This window comes from Cervus elaphus, chromosome 18 (assembly GCF_910594005.1).
Source record: "Cervus elaphus chromosome 18, mCerEla1.1, whole genome shotgun sequence".
Classification (NCBI taxonomy): domain Eukaryota; kingdom Metazoa; phylum Chordata; class Mammalia; order Artiodactyla; family Cervidae; genus Cervus; species Cervus elaphus.
The window spans coordinates 73,341,387-73,360,982 of record NC_057832.1 but is presented as its reverse complement, the minus strand read 5'-3'; the positions used below and the strand labels follow the sequence as shown (position 1 = coordinate 73,360,982).

General features: G+C 53.8%; 1 protein-coding gene across 1 annotated transcript in view; it reads right to left on the bottom strand.

Moving 5' to 3' along the window:
• The window catches only part of CRHR2 (corticotropin releasing hormone receptor 2), a 45,044-nt gene that overhangs the window by 18,664 nt on the left and 6,784 nt on the right, over window positions 1–19,596 (bottom strand). Inside the window, exons 2-3 of the mRNA XM_043873372.1 lie at window positions 16,387–16,477; window positions 9,803–9,928 (exon numbers count right to left, since the gene is read on the bottom strand). Coding sequence (XP_043729307.1) covers window positions 9,803–9,928; window positions 16,387–16,477 — 217 coding nt within the window. The remainder of the gene's footprint in view (window positions 1–9,802; window positions 9,929–16,386; window positions 16,478–19,596) is intronic.

Genomic DNA, 19,596 nt, shown 5'->3' with positions numbered 1-19,596 from the left:
GTGATATTTGCACCAGCAGGCCTGACACACACCACCCCTAGAGACTCTCACCCACTACTCACTGACAAAATCCTACCTCTCTTTTAACCCCCATCTCTAATGCCACCTCCTCCTGGAGGCTTCCCCAGTACCTAGGGTACTACGTAATCTCTTCTTTTTCCCTCTAAACACCTCCTCTATGTCTTCCCATTTCTTGAAACATAGGTCTTCACACTCTATTGCCCTTGAACTAAAGCAGCACATCCATTTCATATCATAGTCCAGAGCACACACACACATATCCCTCACATGACCGAATCCAGTTTCACAAAGCAAATTTTATCTTACCATGGCTATAATATTTTCTTTCTATTCTTTTTTAATGAATTATATGTATTTTATACCCAAATGCTAGTCACGACCCCCTAAATTTACTTCACAATCTGCTATGGTACAACACCCTTTGAAAAAGAAAAATCTTTTAGAGCATTTGCCATCATTCACTATGGGCTTCATCTCTTTAGAATTGATCGTTCTTTTCTTTGCTACTGAACTTAAGCTCCCTGGGGACAGACAAGTAGACAGAAACCATACTGGAATCAACAGATCCTGCCTCAGGAGTGAGCCACTGAGTACATTTGGACTGAATCAAATTAATTCAAATCTGGCAAAACCTGGGAAAGTAGGGTCTGAGAAGTGGGATGCAGTGGTGTGAGGGGGCTTGCCCTCTGGGGACCCAGTCGTGCTGGGAATAAGGCTCTGGTTATACACACTGAGGACCAGGAGGCTGGAAGACAGATGTCCCCAGCACTTCGGGAGAGTTGGCTAATGAGGATGCTGAGCCCTCAGGCACAGCCTCAGACAGAAGAAAGGAAGACTGGAAGGGTCCCCCCTGGGGACCAAAGGAAGATGGGCATGGAGTGTCTGAGGGCAGGTGGTCAGGCCAGAATTGTGGGGATGGAGGCGGCAAGGTGGGTGCCTATTACCACAGCAACACAGGTGCCCCCACCAAAGATCAATGCCAATGGTGTGCAGTGCAGTCTTCCAGGGGCATCAGGGTCTGTATGATGCAGGCAAGGTCTTCTCTTCCAGGGCTCTGTGGTCTGGAAAGCCCGGACTCTAACCCTGGCAGCAGACAGGACTCTGCCCCCAGAGTGGCCCTGGCCTGTTGAAAGCCCCCATTTCAATATGCTCTCTCCCTTTCAGATGCTGACACTTTGATGAGAGTTTCTGGTTTGGGCAGTCACCTGAGTGGTCTGGGAGCCTGGCTGGGAGAAAATGGAAGCCTACATTCTAGCTGTAGTTTTGTCTCTGGCTGATTAAGTGATGTTGGTTAAGTCCCATTCCTTTCGCCCTCAGCTTCCCCACTCATGAAAAGTAATGCAAACTGCTTCTCAGTGATGCTGTGTTGGCATTCCAGGCGGGTCAAGTATTTGCTGCACGGGACTTTTCAATCTGCTAAACGCCAGGAGTACCCTCAAGCCATTGTAACAACCTCAGACATCCATACGTCACTTTTAAGCACTCCTGAGGTTGGCACTTCTATCTCTGATAGTCGAACCAGCAGTGTATGGGAGATGGGGACCATGAGGGACCATTTTTCTAGTGGTAGTTATGAGACAGAGTGCAAGAGTCAGGTGGGGCGTGGGGATGAGTGAGACTGTGGTGGAGGAGCAGCAATGTGGTCACTGGCTATCTGGAAAGAAAATGACAAGAAGTGAGGGCGGAAAGGTGCTGACAGGGAGATGGGAAGGGCCAGAAGCAGTATTTACTGAAGGAATGAGGTCACTGTGCCGGACTGAAACTTTCAGTACCACGGATAGCAGACTGCTCCCACTCCCTTCTTCTCACCGTGGATGCCACTTCGGGGAACTGGAGAGCTCCTAAGACCTAACCCTAAGCCCACCCCCATCCCACATTCACATTCAGCCCTGTGCCAACAGCAATTTCCCTGAGCTACCCAAACAATGTGCGTCTCCCCGAGTTAAGCCTGCACATTTCCTGTCTAGATCTGATTACTGCACATTGGTGGGGGTAGAGCTGGGGGCAGCTGGTGATGCTGACCCAAATTCAGAACCCACCTGCCGCACTGAGAGACTGAGAATCTGCCATCATCAACCCAGTCATCAGGTTCGGAAGGGGCCCCTCAGGGCCATCTGCTTGTGACAGAGGGGAAGGGAACGTCTTTCCCATTTTTTCAGTGTTGTGTAGACACTGCTCTCCAGACTCCACCATCACCCTGGACCTCCCCAACCCCCCAGCTCTCTATTTCTGCCCTTCTGTCCTTGAGTAAGTGTTGGAGGGGTAAATGTCCACACCTACAGCAGAGAGTGGAGAAACTGAGTCAGGAAGACACAACGCAGACCCCACTGGGTCCATGAAAAAGGGAAGAGGTATGAGTAGAATCCAGCTCACTGTGTGAGATCACTGGCCTCTCCAGGGAAGGGGCAAGTGGGAGGAGGCGCCTCCCCTTGTTCGGGCCGCTATTGTGCAGGCTCCCTCCTTCCAGTCATGCCTAGCAACACTCCATCGGCTTGTCACCATGACGCCAGCTAGCAGAGGGAGGCTGGAAGAAGGACCCTCGAAGCAGAGGCTGCTGTAGAGAGGAGGGTGTCAGGGGAAGGGAGCCCCAGGAACTCATCCAGCTCCCCACCCACCTCATACAGAGAAACTGGGGCTCAAAGAGGAGAAAAACCTGCCCAAAGGTGAGCCACGTAGAATTAGAACTGGCTCCCAACCATCGCTTCTGTGAACTGATGGGGGGTGGGGGCAGGGCATCTCTGGCTGGCAGTCTTCTGTTCTCCTGTTAACACAGGGGTCTCTGGGGGCCAGGGCGTCACTTCTCTCCGGAGACCTTTGGGGATCAGATCCTCTTAGTGTAGACAGACTGCCCCGTCTTGGTGCCCCAAGACACCATCCAGAGACCACACAGCTTGGTGCTTCTCAGGGTCAATAGAAGGTGACACCACCCCAGAAGGAGGACAAGCATCCTTGGTGTGAGTGGGACCCTCAAGGACACGATCCCAGAGACACGATTGCTCCTCCTCCTCCCTCCAGACCCTAAGCCACACTCTGCTCGTCCTGCCGACACAGCCTGGCTGTGCACAGCGAGTCCCAGGTGGTGTTGTCTCCCGGTTGCCACAGGGCCCATGAGGTCAGTATGTTCCTGTGTCCTTCACACAGATAAGGAAACTGAGACTCAGATGGGGTGGATCTGCCACCCATCCACTCGGTGAATCCCAGCACAGCCAGCACTTGCGTGGGCTCCCCTGAAGCTGAGTCTGGGTTCCTCCTGCTATTCCCCATCCCCAGTCCCACCCCTGCAGGTGCTCTAAAGGGAAATTCTGGCCAGACTCTGGAGCACCTGGTTTGAGGTGGGTGGACTGCCTTTAGGGTCCTTTGGGGTGGTCCCTGAGAGTCACCGGGGGTGGAATTTGCTGTGGGGGTTCCCGATCCTGCTGGGGTTGCCAGGCTGGAGGGAGAGTGGACAGCGAAGGACGCTGAAGCTTCTGACTTAACAGCAGGAGGGAAGGGAGGAGAGGGACAAGGTCAAAGTTCTCAGCCAATCTGGATTCAGATTTAGAAGGTACATCCTGAACATCGAGCAGCACCCTTCGGGAGTATTCCAGTCCTGCCTCATGATGCTCTGGACGAGCATTTGGGGCCTGAGCAGTGTGAGCAGAACTGAAGCCCATGCCCTGGTGTTCAAGGCCTCCATGATCTGGCCCTGCTCCCTCTCTCCCTCTGTACCTACTCTCCCTTCCACCTGACACATCACTGGCTTAATTATCCAAGAGTGTGTTCCAGAGCACATGCTCCATGAAGGCTTCCCAACTTGCTTTCTCTTCTTTTTTGGAACCAACTTCCTTCCATGTATTCCTACAGCCTTGGCTGTGGTATTTTACTGAAGAGCAAATACCAAGCAGTTCTCTTTAAACATCTCTCTCTCTAGCACAGGAGACCCTGGAAGGCTGACTCAGGTCTTATGACTCTTTGAAGAGCTTGTTTCTAGTGGAGAAAGGGAAACATATAAATCCAACGAAGGGATTTTAAGTGGAGGATTCCTGGTGAGGGGGTGAAGGAAAGTCATGGGAGGCCGCACCTTTGGTCTTGCCTGAGATGAAGGGTGCTTAGGCAGAGGGACAGCTGGGAGTCCACTGTTAATGTTTCTCAGTGGTCCAGGCCCCATGCATGCAGACGTGGAGTGTGGGCCAAGAGCTCTTAGAGCCAGCAGAGACTGTTCAGGGCCCTGGCTTTCTGTGGAACCCTGGGTAAGTGTCTTTTCCTCTCTGGACCAAGCATCTCCCAGTCTTAAGCAGCAAGGGAAGGGAATGCCAGACTCAGCACAGAAGTTCTCAGGTGTTTGGATGACCAGAGAGGCATCCTTTTCTGCTCTGTCTTTCTTTCCTCCTCCTTCCCTCAGCCAAACCCTCAGTGATAGGCATTCAACTTTCCCTCTCTCCCAGCAGGAGACAGTTCTCAAAAGGGTGACTGCTGACCCTTGGGCTTCAGGGCTCAGGGTGTGGTTGGGTCTCACTGGGGACTAGGAATGCAGACATGAGTTCCTGGAGTCACAGCTTCTATTTCTCAACCCAGAGAGACATCTTCCTGGGACTCTGGAGCTGAGGCTCCACCCTGGCACCAGGCCTGTCCTCAAAAGCCTCCTCTCGAGGCTTCAAGGCCTCGAGAACCAGTCCTGCCCCCATCCTCCAGGAAGCCTTCCAGGAATGCTCCAGTGCCCACCAAGCTCATCTTTCCAATCCCTGATGGCTGATTTGGGTGAACTTGGTCTTTAAGCACCCTGGGGCTCTCTGAGGAGAGAGCTTAGCCTTTTTCATCACCTCTGGTTCCCAAGTACAAGCAGGAAGACCCAGGGGGAAGACCTCTGTGGCTGGAGACCATCTAGGTTATGTGTTTCCATTTTAATACAACCAGGTCTTCAGCATGTCCCTAGAGTGGGGTTCTGGGAAGTGGGGACCCCAATCCTCCCCATGGGGTTGAGTGAGGTGGGGTGTATCTTCCCTACCCTGGAAGATGCTTCAGTATTGATGGGCCTGCCATTCTCAACAGGACCTGGTGGGAGCCTGAGGTGGAGGAGCTGAGGCTGAGCTGGGCTGGGCTTAGAGATTCCACAGGAGAAAAATGACCCAGGCCACGTGGTTGCAGGACCCTCCTTTGCAAACACGAGGACCACAGCGACAGGCAAGAGGAGGTGTCGGAGCAGGGCAGATAGAGTGAGCAATGGCAGGAGGGAGAGACAGAGAATCTGGTGGGATGGAGGGGAGGACAGAGAGGGAAGATGGAGCTAAGGTGGGAGAGAACCACACAGATAGAAAACAAAAGAGAGACTGAGAAATACACAGAGACATACACACAGAAAGAGACACTGAGAAAATACACCCAGAGACAGAGACAGGACCAAACATAGAAACAGAAACAAAGATAGAGTCATGGAGACAAACAGAAACACTGAGAGACCCGCGTACAGAGATGGGCACCAGAGTGGCACACAGGTGAGAGGTGGGAGGAAAATGGAACACAGCGCCCACCTCCGGCCAAACCACCGCTGAGCTAAACCACCGGCCTTCTCCCTGGGACAGGGGCACTGGAGCCTGAGAAGGGGGCGGGATTGCTCCAGGTTCTACTGTATATGGACATTATGTTAGTTTTAGGTGGCCCAGAATTTGAACCTGCTTCCCATATGGGCACGGGGTGGGGGGCAGAGAATACCTCCTGCCATAGAGCTGAAATGAAAGGCCCTCCCCTTCCAGGCTCCCCTGTAGCCAGAGCTGGACTGGGGAACCAAAAGCTCTCCCGTTCCCCCACTTCCTCAGATGCTCTGGCACCAAGGAAATCCATGAGCTGGGGGCCCACAACATGGAGATGGGGAGAAGCCTTCCTGAGGACCACTGCAGGAAAGCTTGAGATCCTAAGGCAGTGATGACAGCAGGGCTGCGGCCCATACGGTGACCAGGGCTCATGGCATTGTCAAAGCCCACTCAGAGAGAGTGGGGGTTCCCTCGCTAGGGCAGCTCTGCTCTAAATTCTTGGCTGGGGACCCCATATCTGATTCTCCATCCTATCCAATAATTACATAAACTTCCCAATATCCTTTCAACAAATCCCTTCTCTGTTTAGTCCATCAGAGTTGCTTCCTCAGAGGCAGCAGAGCCTTAGTTAGAATCCTTGTCCTGTTATAAGCTGTGTGACTTTGGCAAAGTCACTCCTCTGTGCCTCAGTTTCCTCATGTGTAATATGAGGATAATACTATGTCTCTGTCACTGGGTGAGTGTAAAGATCAATGTGTTAACATAGGTCAAACGACAGTACAGACACGCAGAACCTGGGCCACTGAAGCAGGAGGAGGTGGAGGTGGGGAGAACACTGGAGGGGACTCAGACTCATGGACACTTAACTTGGTTCTGCCACAGACTAGCATAAGTGGCCTTGAACAAGTCTCTTCTCTTCTCTTGGCCACTGCTGCATCCAGAAATAGTCTCTGGGTAAGAATAACAAGGCTCTGATCAAGCCTCCCACACTCACTTCCGTGGCTGTTAGCTAACCACATAAGAACTCTCGAATACCTTGTCTCCAGCCCAAGGTGCTTGCCTGGGCTTCCTCATCCAGCCAACTGCCTTCTCTGCATCTTCATTCAGATGTCCCTCCAGCTCCTCGGAGTCCACATATACTCAGCTGTGCTTGTTGATTTCCTGGTGTGGTCTCTGACTCCGCCCCCTTCCTGTCCCACGCTAGTCTTGTCAGTTACAGATGCGTCCTCCTTTGCTCCCTAGCCTCCGCTTGACCTGGGTCAGTTACAGTGTCTCCTAACCCCTTCTTTTGCGGCCAGAGACTCTAAGCCCTGAAGCTGAATTCCTCCCCTTACAAGTTGCCCCAGGCTCCCTGCCACACCAAAGGTGAAGTCTTCTGCGATGCCCTACATCACTTGACCAACACCCACTCATCTGCTCTCATTTGCTTCTTTCTCCTGCTACCCGTACTCCATATAACACCAGCCAGTCCTGAGGCACAGAGCATGGTCCCATCTCTTCCCCTAGACCGATGACACTTTCCCCTGCTAAAATCCCACCTGTCCCTAAAAGTTCAGCTCAGAGGTCAAGTACTCCCTGACCCTCCAGGGTGAAGGCCTGAGTCTTCTTCCTGTCCCTTTAAGCTCTTCTCGCAAATCATCCTTCACAGAGGCAGTGCAGCCGGGTGGTTAAGAGTGGGGGCTGAGGGAACTGGTTATAACCTTGAAAAGTTACTTCACGTCTCTGAGCCTCAGTTTTCTCATCTGCAATATGGGCACAAGAGCAGTACATATCTCAGGGGGCCTTAGGGAGGTGGGAACGTGGGGGGGGGGTCACGTATGCAAAGCTCTCTCAGTGGTAGCTGGCACCTGGACCACGGTCCACACTTGGGAGTTTGGTGGCCAATTCTCTGTGCTCAGCTGAGTGGGTGGAAGTTCACAAGGACTAATGCCTAAGCTGCTGTCCCACCCGGACAATGCCTGCCCTCTAAACAATGAGGCTTCAGTGCGGATTTGGTTGCAGCGTAACAAAATCCGGCAGGAAAGAGCCAGGACCCTTGCACCTCTTCCCCCAGGCTTCTCAGAGGACCTCTTTTCCTCCCTGTGTCCTTTCTCCAGGAAAGATCCCACTGAAAAGGCAAACCGAGCAGAAGGAAGCAGTGGCCAGGAGGCAGGGAGGAGAGAAATCAATCATTGCCATTGACATTAGCTGCCTCAGCTCTTCACACCTCAGCTGTCACACTGATTAATAGCAACGCTCCTTCTGCCCCCATGCTTCTCCCATTCACCAGGAGTCAGAGCATGGGCTGTACTTTGGTCCAAATGAAGACAGTGGTTCATTAGTACCAGGGGCCAATCGGCACTACATGTGCCAACCTTGGTGGTGCCCTGACCTTTCCTCGGCTTCTCATCTGACATGGTGTGAGTGGTGTGGGAGGTGCTGCGACACCTCCTTTGGGAAGCCTTCCCCATCTCCCCTCCCACCTTCCTCATCCACAGCCCCCTTGCACTCCCATATCACGGCATTTCTCACTCTGTATCCTTTTGTCTATTGCAATTGTGAGTGAAGGCCTCAACGCCAGTGCAGTGGCTGGCACATAGTAGCTGTTTAATAAACTGTCTGAAGAGAAGAGACCCAGGCCCTGTCCTCGGGGGCTCCAGGTGGGTTGAGGAGAAAGGAGACAGCCCAGGCTGGGGTAGGAACCAGAGCAGGGCTGCCTCAGGTCCACAGGCTGAGGGGTAGAGGAGCCGCACCACCTCACTTAGCGTTTATCTCTGGCTCAGACTGAATCAGAGACCCTGACCTCCACTGCTCCACCCCACAGAGCTCACAGGATCCTAAAAACACAGTTTTATAATCCCAGGACTGGCAAGGAGCATGGAAACCATTCCTTCTGCTTGCGCATCTCCTGGATCAGGGACCTCACCTCCTCCCTGGAAGGTCTGTCTTAATCATGGGCAGGAAGTGTGGTCAGATGACGCAGAAATCTTCCTCAGCAGCCCCACTAGGTCTCCCACCCGCCTCCATCAGGAGCACCACTGCCATTGGACTCCTCCAAGCAAGCTGCTCTCTGGGCCCACGAGAGCCCTCCGCTGGTGCAGACAGGGCAATGCTGCCTAGCATCAGATGCAGAGGCTGCGGTCTAGCCCACTAACCATCTCTCTGGGTGAAGGTATGAGTTCGGACAGACATACGTGTTTGTGTGTGTGTGTGTGTGTGGGTGCGTGCACGAGAGCACGCATGAGTGAGCTGATGGGGGAGCCGTGCCACTATTCAGACACACAGAGGTTGCTATGATGTTTCTAGGATGAGGGGCTTCAGACAAACAGGTGCCCTCCACTGCTGCCTAGCGTCTCAGAAGGCTCTTTGCTCGTGTGGGTGGGGCTGGAGATGTGAGTGGCCCTTCAAGGTGGGCTAGTGATGCTGCATCCCACAGCCTCACAAGACACTGCCATTGGCTCCCATTGGACCTTCCACAGGGCAGACTCAGGCACCCCCTTCCTCTCCCAGAGCCCATTCAGAACCACCCCACTTGGATGCTGTGTGTGACTCCTGGAGCATCTGCTGCTGTCCTCCACAGAGTGGCAAGCTAGCCAGTGATTTGCCAGGAGGAAGTGGGGCACAGGCTGCTCTCCCCAGGAGGTGAGGGGTGGGCCTGGTTCAGACACGACGCTGAGCGGCAGGAGGAATGCTGACCACTGCCCCTGACTCACAGCCCAGAGAGCCAGCCCCAGGACATCCAGGTAGGGAAGAGACTACACCCCACACTCTGGTCCAGAAACAGCTACACTTCGCATGCCCAGCCCCAACACAAGCCTCACCCCATCTTTCCTGCCTCCTGCTCTCCCTTCTCCCACAGTAGAGTCTGACCACCGCACTCACCCTGGGGATTGGGAACATATCCTAAGCGCCCCATCCCTCCCCACCGCCCCGGGGAGATGCGGGCGGAAATTGGCTAAACAAAGAGAAGCCCTAACGGAGAAACTTCAGGCACCCGGAGTATATAATGTGGGAGATATATTTGGTTTCAAAAGGAAGGATTTCCTTCTCTTTCTGGGTTCTCAGCGCATGGAGCACGGGAATCGTGGGCAAATCGCTGTCTTACCGATGTCTGAAGCTACGGTGAGGTACGGGCAGAGGGAGCGCCCCTAATATTATGTCTTTAACGCCGGCGCTCTGACCATGCCTTGGCTCTCACGTCTTCGACGCTGGCTTCGGAGCCCTCGCTACCCCCTAAACCGCCCTCCGGGGAGCCAGGTGTTGAGCCCGCGACGGAGGGTCCCAGGGACACTCACGGGTCGTGTTGTACTTGACTCCGTTGAAGTACTCGGGGCACGGCCTCTCCACCAGGGCTCCGGCCGCGCTCCGGGGCCAGCACGTCCCGATCTGGTCCAAGGTCGTGTTGCAGTAGGAGTAGGGACCTGGTGACGGGAGAGAGCGGAGCGGGGATCAGAGGGGCTGCTGGGGTCCGCGGGGCGCCGCAGGACGCAGGGCGCGAGGCGCTCGAGCGCGGGGACCGGGCACACTCAACGCGCCAGACAAGGAGCCCGCGCCGGCCGGGTCTGCTCGCCTCTCGCCTACCCTCGGGGTGCAAGGGCAGCCCCCAGCCGTCCAAAACCAGCTCCTCGGCCAGTTCCAGGCTGCAGTTGGCCTCCAGCAGGCTGTGGAGCAGTGCCGCGTCCATTGCGCCCCGGAGCGGCGCGCGGAGAGGGAGTGTGACTGCGCGCCCAGCGTGGCTGCCAGGGGCTGGGTTCGAGAGTGAGCGGCCGAGAGAGCGCAGAGTCTTAGCTCCTCTCGCCCAACCCCGACCTGCCAACAGCCTCCCGGCGCTTCGCTCGAACGTCGGGAGCTGCCAGGTCTGGACCTTAGCGGAGAGGAGCCGCAGAACGCACCCAGCTGCGGGTCCACCCGCTCGGTCGCGGCCAATGGCTGCACCAGGGGGCGGGGCCGGGCGGCTCCTCTCTGCCGGGCCCAGGCTCCCGCCCCCGGCCCACCAGTCCAACCCAGAGTCCGCCTTCTCAGGCTCACACCAGGTCCCGAGGAGGGCGGCGGGAATGGACAGTGTGGGCCTTCGGTGGCGGAATGACCTGCCCGAGGGTCGAGCTCTGGGGGCTGGAAAGCGCGCCCGCCCGCCCAAGGAGCTCGCCTCCTGTTTCTTCTCCTTGAGCGAGGACACTGGAGGGGATGACAGAGGGCGTGGAGAGCCCACGAGCAGATCTGCACTCTAGAAAAGCCCCCGTGGCCTCTGGGAAAGGAGTGGATTGGAGGGGCGTCGAGGGAATCAAGGGAGTCACGAGAGAAGCTGGTGAGATCAAGAGACTTGAATAGGTGCAGACCTGTGCCAGCCCATGGGGGCTAGGGTGGAGAGGGATTTCCAGGAGAACCAGCCCTGGTGAGGCAGGACTGGAGAGGGGAGTGGGTGGGTGGCTTCCAACAGGAGCCAGGAGGCAGGGGTAATGCCAGGTCTCCCGCTTGGGTGACTGGGGGCAGGAGTAGTGTTGCCATTCACTGAGATGGAGAAGTCCAGGGGAGAAACTGGCTGAAATTATCTGAAGAACCTCAAACACCCAGGTCTTACTGCCCTGGGGTTCAGAGGGAATAAAACGAGAAGTGAGAACCTCTTTTCCTCTTGGCTTGGGCAGGGCAACCTGAAACTGGTTTCCACAGCCGTGTGTGTGTGTGTGTGTGTGTGTGTGTGTGTGTTTAAGTGTGGAGGGGAGCAGGGTGTGTGTGTGTGTGTGTGTGTGTGTGTGTGTTTAAGTGTGGAGGAGAGCAGGGTGTGTGTGTGTGTGTGTGTGTGTGTTTAAGTGTGGAGGGGAGATCAGACCCCACAGCAAGTGTGGAGGAGCTGAAAACCTTTATCTGGGATTTGCCCAGGCCCCTCAGGACTGCCTGCTCCTTAACTCCCCGTGGTGGTTCCATTCTGAATGCGAGGGCAGGTCCACTGCTCAGGACTACTGAGGGGGGTGGGGGTGGGTCTGGGCTCAAGATACAGGGCCTGGGATGTGTTTCACCTCAACTCAGGTTGGATTCTGGCCTGCCTTTGTCTCTGCTCTCCCTGCATGTCACCCTAATTCTCACCCTCTCTTCTGGGGCAGTTCCTCCATCAGTGAAATGTTCTCAAAGGCCCCTCCCAGCCTTGAGACTCTGGTCCTGAGTTATGAGATGCAAAGACTGAGGGAGATGTACATGTGTGTGAATATGTATGTGTGTGCTTTTATCTTTAGAAGGCAGGGAGAGCTGGGACCCAGTCCCAGCTGGGCTGGAAGCCCCAGGGTGGCTAGTCCTATTCCTTCTTGCCATCTTCCACTGGGAACAAAGCTGCAAGAGAAGGCTAAGAGCATCCTAAGCCAGCATTATTCCCTGAGCAGGGCGAGGGGAGAGGCAGACTGGGCTGGGTTTGTGTGCTCCCGTCTCACCAGCCTCCATATTAATGCTGTTCTCATTGCCCAGGCAGAGCCAGAGAGCAAGCACAGGACTCTGTCTGGGGCCAGCTGATTGGCAGGTACGAGGTGCAGACCAGCCAGCCAGGTCTACCCTCTGCCTTTTAAATGGACAGAGCCCTGGGCTCAGCTCTGGGCAGCTGCAGAGGCAGAGGTCCCTTACTGTCCCTAATAACCAGTGCCAGGAGCAGGCGAGGATCAGTTGGGTCCCAACCCCAACCCTAGGCAGAGTCCTGTCACCAGTGCCAGGCTGAGACTCGGCCCAGGTCCCAGACCAAGCCCTGCTGCCCAGTGTCCCCCACAGGCTAGACTGTGGCTGGCAGCATCAGCCCATTTCTTCATTGGGAAGTAGTCTCATTCATGCACAAAGGAGGGTGCTCCACACACTGATCCCAGCACAGAGGGAAAGGAGAGCCCAAGCTAAAGTTATTAACCTGTTCATCACCAGAGCCACCGCGTAGGAAAAGCAGCTGTCTCAGGGGGAGGTGAGTGCCCAGTGACCAGAGGCCAAGGACTTAACATCTCACATGCAGGATGGAAAGTTGGTCTGGGTGACCTAGACTGCTCTTAATTGGAGAGCGCATGGGATAAACGTTCCTCTGGGAAGTGAGCATTTTAGGGGCAGAGTTAAAGGCCATTCTGCATCTTGACGGGACAGTTGGGACCTGAGCACAGGCCCACAGACCCAAGGTCCCCTGGCCTCCAGAATGCAGTGGCATTTCACTGTGGAGTTTATTATCACTAGCACGATTGTCTGTTATTCTAGATGTGACAGAGAGGAAAATGAAAAGAGGAGCAGCTTTGGAACAAATGGATTTTACAGCTCATTTTAGTGTTTGCAAATAAGTAAATGAGTAAGAAATTGTAAAGAGCAAAAACTTTCCTCACCTAGATGAAATCCAACTACCATTAAAGTTTGGGCCTTTTTGCTAGCTAAGGAAGCAGAGGTGGGTGGGAGGTCCCTGGGATGGAGGTGAGCTCCCAGGCCAGGCACTGGAGCAGAGGTATTCGGGACAGTCTGTATGCCCCTGGGCTGGTGGGACAGGTTGCAAATAAGTTATAGGGAAGTGTGACAGGTGCTGGAGGAGACACCTGTGTGTCATGGGCAGCGTCGGGGCAGGTACCTCTGGCCCACCTCTGATGGCAGCTGCAGTGGCAGTCCAGGTGCTCCAGGGTTCAGCTGACACCGGGCAGGCGTGCAGAGCATAATGGAAACACACACGGCATCTCACACAGTCATGGGTCTGCAGAGTACACACTTTCTCTCACTCATCCCACCACCCATCAGATATCCGCTAGAAACCAGGATTTAAGGGGACAGCCTGTCTTTGCATGTCTGAGGGGCTGTGCTCAGTCGGGCTGAAGAGTATACAGAACTGGGACAGGCTGTGGGGGATCACTGTGGTTACAGTGGGGCTGCTGAGGGCATGAGACTTGGGAGAGGCCAGAAGATGCCCCACTCTTTCCCTGTAGCACTGCGGATAGTGCCCCAGGCCAGGCCAGACACTCCTTCCCCATCCTACCTCACTCCACCTTGGCACACGGGAGATGGCCTGGTGTCTTCAAGTGGAGCCATGGGACCAGGCTGTGGAGCAGGAAGGGTCCCTGGCAACTGTCCAGCCCCACACTCTCATTTACAGATGGCCAAATGGAGGCCCAGAGGAGGAAAAGGAATTTCCCCCTCCAACCCCTCCCAGGCCATCCTCCTCTCCACAGCAGCCGGACTGGGCTCCCTGCCTCCTCCACTGGGCAGAGGAAGTGATTTTTCTAAGATTATGTGACTTCTTCTTGCAAGAACAGCTCTCCATTGCCCTTGGGACGAAGCCCAGCTCTTTAGCACCACAAACAGCACTCTTCATGATTGTCTATTCCCCATCCTCTCCTCTTGCTTAACTTGAGATGCCCTTGGGGTCCACTCGCCATTCCCTTGGAGCATTCTCTACCTCCACACCTTCATAGGTGCTGTTTCCTCTGCCGGGAATGCCCTTACCGCTCTATTCCAGTTAACCTAGCTGACTCCCACCTGCCCTTCTAATGTTCAGCTTAGCCCCCACCTCCTTTGTCTTATCTGGGGTGGGTGGCTCTTCATGCCTCGTTCTGCTGGGGGCTAGCCTGTATCACATCAAGGTTATTGGCTTTTCTGTTGTGGAAGGCAGGGCTGGTCATGTTCACTAACCAGTCCCCAGCACCCATCAGAGTGCTTCATGCTTGTGCTCAGCAAATCACCACTGAAGGAATGGGTGCTTTGGCAGCAGCCCTGTCTCCTGAGATCCAAGGGTCTCTTCACATATGATCAGTCCAGGTGTGTGTGCACGAGTGTGTGTATGTGTGTGTGTGTGTGTGTGTTGGATTAGGGAGTTATTTCCAAGGGATCCTTGATTCCATTTGGACCCTTACATTGCCTATGGACTGAAAAAATAATATGCCTCACAACTTACAGTATATGCTTTATTAGATTCCTCTGTGATGAAAAAACAGAAATAATCCATTTAAAGCCTGCTTGAACTCTCTTGTGATTATGTGTGTTTTTTCTTTATTTGGACCTTAGGGTCATGCAATTTAATTGATCATAGTCTTTGATTCATGACCCTTTGTCATCATTAGCCTATACATGGCCCAATTTTATTTTAGTTTAGTCTTTTCTTTTATGGAAGTTTGTATGTAGTAGCACATATAATGATCTATTGCCCAGTCCAAAACCAGATCATTACCAATCACTTACAAATTTATCTATATACTCCTTCCTCAGAGGGAACATTCTTTTGAATGTTGCATTTATCATTCCTTTGCTCTTAGTTTTTTCAGTTTTATCACATGTACATACGTCTAAACAATAGGTTGTTTGGTTTTACTTGTTTCTGAGCTTTAGGTTAGTCAATATGCATTTTCTCAATTGGTGGACGCCTAAAAGGAGATACCTATCATGTGGGGACCGGAGAAACTATTCCTGAAGTTCAAGGGCACCCTAACAGCCAGTACCGCCCACTGCAGGGGCATGGTTAATGAGGGATGATGCATCCCCACGGCGGCTGCTAGGCAGCACCACCAGCAATGTGGTGGATGAATAATTAATGACACAGGGAAATGTTCACTCTGAGTTACAAGAAGAAAAAGCAGGTTACAGAACTGTAGACACAGGATCATCCTGGTTTTGTGGAAAAAGAAAAAAGAAAAAACACGAGACTCTATGGTGTGATAAACTTCTGGCAGATAGAAACATTAAAAAATCCCTGGGTTGTGGGATAATGAGCATTAATAGTCTTCTTCGGTTTTTAAAAATATCTTTTTCCAAATTAAATATATACATATATTACATATTCCATTTATAAATTGGATGAATGATATTACAAGTCAAGCAGGGGAGGCCTTGTGATTGTGTTGTTTAAACTAACCAGTCTGTGGTCTTTTACAGCAGCCCAAGCAAATTAATGGGCTTCCCTGGTGATTCAGACACTAAAGAATCTGCCTGCAGTGCAGGAGACTGGGATTTGATCCCTGGATGGGGAAGATCCCCTGCAGAAGGAAATGGCAACCCACTCCAGTATTCTTGTCTGGAGAATTCCATGGACAGAGGAGCCTGGCGGGCTATAGTCTGTGGGGTCGCAAAATATCGAACACGACTGAGTGCCTAACGAGCAAATTAATACAACGGGTCAGGTGACTTGTTCAGGGTCACGCGGCTGTTAGGTGAAGGAGCTGGGATCCAGATCTGGGATCGGGTCTGACTGACCCCAGCACCTGAGCTCTTGACCACCCCATTGTAAGGAGGGCAGACGACAGGGTTTTCTTCTTTGATGCGCGACTCGAGCTGCGTTTGGTGCCGGGTCCCAGTTCTGGCCAGCACTCTTGTCTATCCTTGTGCTCTGGCAGTAGCTCCAGACCCCGGGGACACCGCAGCCCTCCTCCTTCCTTGCTGCATCTGTGGATGCAGCCCTGAGAAGGCTGGGACATTGGGCGGAGCTTTGGGGACATCTTTCCAGAGCCTGTGAAGACCCAGGGCTCTTCTGAGCTCTGCAGTGGCTGCCCCTGACTGAATCAGCTGCCAGGAAACTCTAAGGGGTCAGAACTCAGGGACCCAGCTGCTACTTCACAGGTTCTTACCGGGAGGTGACACCTGTAGCCACGGCAACGGGGAATGTATTTTACACCTTCTGCTGGAGTTTGAAGCAGAGAGGTGCCCCCTTCTTGGGCACCTGAATGCCGGCCCAGCCACTTCCTTAGGCACAGGAGGACTCCCGGCCAAGCCCTTCTTCATCAGTGACCTGTGCCCCCAGTGGGGAAGGGGGCTGCCCAAGGACAGACCCAAGGCCCAGGCCTGGAAGCCAGTCTCCATCTACCACCCGCTGAGCCTGGCTTGGCCCGCTTCTCCCCGAGGCCCAGAGGCTCGCCCTCACCTCCCCGGGTCTGCTGCAGGTGGTGGCCGGGGGCTGGCATACCTGAGAGGTTGGCGAGGGTCTTGACGGAGTGGCAGTACTGCTCCAGCAGTGCCCACACGGGCTGGTCTCTGGTAGCCTGGCTGGACCCCACCTAGAGGACAAGAGGGATGAAGGTCAGGCTCTGGCTAGACAGTGACAGCATATGTCTACCCCTCGCTGCTCCCTGCCCCGCCCTGTCCTGTCCCTTATTCCTCTATATCGTACAGAGTTAAAAAGAGGAGGGAAAGTTCAAGGCCCCACAGAGCAGACCAGCAGCCTGGCCAGGCCTGGAACCCTGGAAAGGCTTTAGAGGTAGTCTAGTGCAGCTTGGTGCCCCAGGGAAGAACATGCTCTGCCCATCCCTCAGCCCTTAAAGGTTTCCTCCCCAGGATGGGCTATGTCCTGTGCTCTTCGGTTGGCAAAGCTGGAGTGGGGGTGTCCACCAGCCCTTCAATCCCCCAGCAAACACTGTACAACCCCGACTGTGTGTCAGGCCCTGGCTGGGGGACACAGTGGGAGTCTTCAAAGTAGTCCCAGGTCAGGTAGGGATGCCCTAGACTTGGAGGCTCAGAAGAGATGGGAGAAGAGTGGATAGTTTGACTTTGTTTCCCTGTCACACAGGTAAACAGGCAATTACAAAGGTTAATATGTGGAAGAGACTCCTAACTTGAACTTGGGAAGAGAGGGGAGGCTTCCTGGAAGAAGTGGCATGTTGGGGGCAGCCAGATGGACGAGTAGGGGAAAAGGAAGGGACCACGGTGCCAATGTAGAGACTTGCCTGGGAACAAATATGGTTGTTGTAACAATGGCAATCCCATCCAAAAGACAGAAACCACCCAGGATCACATCTCCTGAAAAAGTCATGAGGGAATGCTAGATATGGAGGGATAAAGTAGATGTGGTTATCTCTGTCCTCAAGGGGGACCATCTTCTGGTGGGAAAGATGGATAGATAACCAACTTGTTACAGTGTCTATAATTTGCTTAGAAGGAATGGGGTAGCATTACAGAGGAAGTCACACTGATGTGGGCTTTGAAGGTTGAGTAGGAGTTTGCCCAGTTGATAAGGGTAGTGCTGGGATAGAGGTGGTGTCATAAGGGTAAGGGTAGTGTCATAGATAGACAACAACACATGTGCAAAAACCAGAGAGGTTGGGAAATGCATGGTGTGAGACTGAACAAAAGCAATGCCCTCTACAGTTCTAACCATCGTTTCCCATTCTTTCCAAGACCACCACTGTTCTTATCCTATGACCAGTGTGTGTGTGTGCACTTGTGTGTGTGTATATGAGATGACTTTTGCACCACCCCAACACTGATATTTCTGATTCTAGGAAGACTGCCCCTGTAGTGGGCAGCCCCTCCCCTCTCTCCTGCCTATCAGATGCTCCCTCCCTGGCAGCTGGGTCAATGTTTGCCCTACAATATTCCCAGGACCAGAGCCTGACAGCCCTCAAACATCACGTTCCTCACATCAGGCTTAGTCCATTTCCTGTGCTGGGGCTGGAGGCCACACGCTCACCCTCACCACGCCAGCCTGGAACCCCTAATTAATTACCCCGCTTGGTCAGATGGGAGAGCGAGGGTGGCACGGCCAGCACCTACAAGCACTCATTGCCCCTGGGTTCTGTCAACTGTCTCCACAGGGCTAAGGGCAGAAGGAACTGCTGGGGAGCAGAAGTCCTGTGTGTGAGGTTAGTGTGCATAAGGGGTATGTGTGCGGGGCATGTATATGTCTGTGTAGGGTGTGTGCTTGTGTATGTGAATAATATGCATACAGCGTGTGTGTGCTATAAGGAGCTTCCTGAGCCATCGGCCAGGAGCTCTGGCCATTTGGCTTGCAGGACAGACACTGGGAGCCATGGTCCTGTTGTTCACATATCCCAGGGATGCCAGGAGCTACCCAATGTCAGCTTCTTGGGCATCAGGAAGGCTCAGCTGCCCAGAGAGCCACCTGCCAGGAGTGAGGTGGGCTGGGGAGGGACACTCTGGGTCCCAAGATCCTCCAAGAATAATTCTGGTGTCCCACCCTCAGCTGGTCTGGGGAAAGTGCGGGTCTTGGCCTGACCCATTACCCCTTTCCAACCCCCTTCTCTTTGTTTGAGAAGCAGCTGGTAACAGTTTATTTGGGGGATGGAGTGAGTTCTGAGGAAGCCGCCAGCCTCTGGAGGTCATTGGAGAAGCAATGCTCAATGCAGAGGCACTCAGCGTTAATGGTGGACTCTGACCGATCAAATTTTGCATCTTAGATGCAAGCTCCTTCTCTCAAAGCCCCCAAAGGCCACACTATGGCCTAGTCACTCAGGCATCTCGTGTTCAGCGTTAGGTGGGAGTCTGAACACATGGTGCTAAGCTCACGGACAGGGACGCAGGACATCCTCCAGTGGGACTCAGGCTTTGTGGGGTGTCCTTGTCTCAGGCGCTGTGACCTGAGGCCACAGCTGAGTCTTCTTGTTGAGTGAAGCAGGGGGCACAGCCGCTGCGCTCAGCATCGGTGTGTGCTGTTCAAGCGTGGGCAAAATGGCGAGCAGATCAGAAAGGGTTTGGAATAACTCCCAGATCTGGACTCCCTCTCCTTCTTCACTGGTCCAATAAGCTGGCAACGACATTCATTCTCTTCAAGGGGCCAGTTGGGTGGATCTGACTCAGCTCAAACCTGCGGCACACCCTGGAGGTGCCTATTTTGGACATAGCCGCTGCTGCGGGTGGTGGTGAGCGGTAGGTGGGCAGGGAGGAGGATGAAGAGACTGGTGCCCTCAGAAAGCACACGGTGGGCCAGGGAGAGCAGAGACACAGCCACAAGTAAATACCCCCAAGGGCTGGGTGATGACCTCTCAGAGGCGGCAGACTGCAAACACGCCCACATTCAGGGCTCTCGGGTTGCTGCTCCTCGGCACTGTGGCCTTGACCAAGTTATTTAACTTCCTTGAGTCCTGGCCTCCTCCTTTGAAATGAGGATAATACAGGCCCCTGGGATTTTGTGTGCATTAAACAAATTACTGAATGTCAAGAGCTGGCAGATGGAAGACACATGTTCCATGGTAGCCCTCGTCATGGACTCTAGAGGAGGGGTCTAGTTAGAGAGTTCAGAGATAGAGGGTTCAAACCTCATTAGAGGGAGTCCCATGGCCTGGATCAAGCCCTTCTCCTCTAGAAAAACCTCCTGGAAACCCTGTGTTCCACCTTCCAAACCCTCCAGCCAGTGCAGCTCCCCCTCAGCTCTCTGCAGACC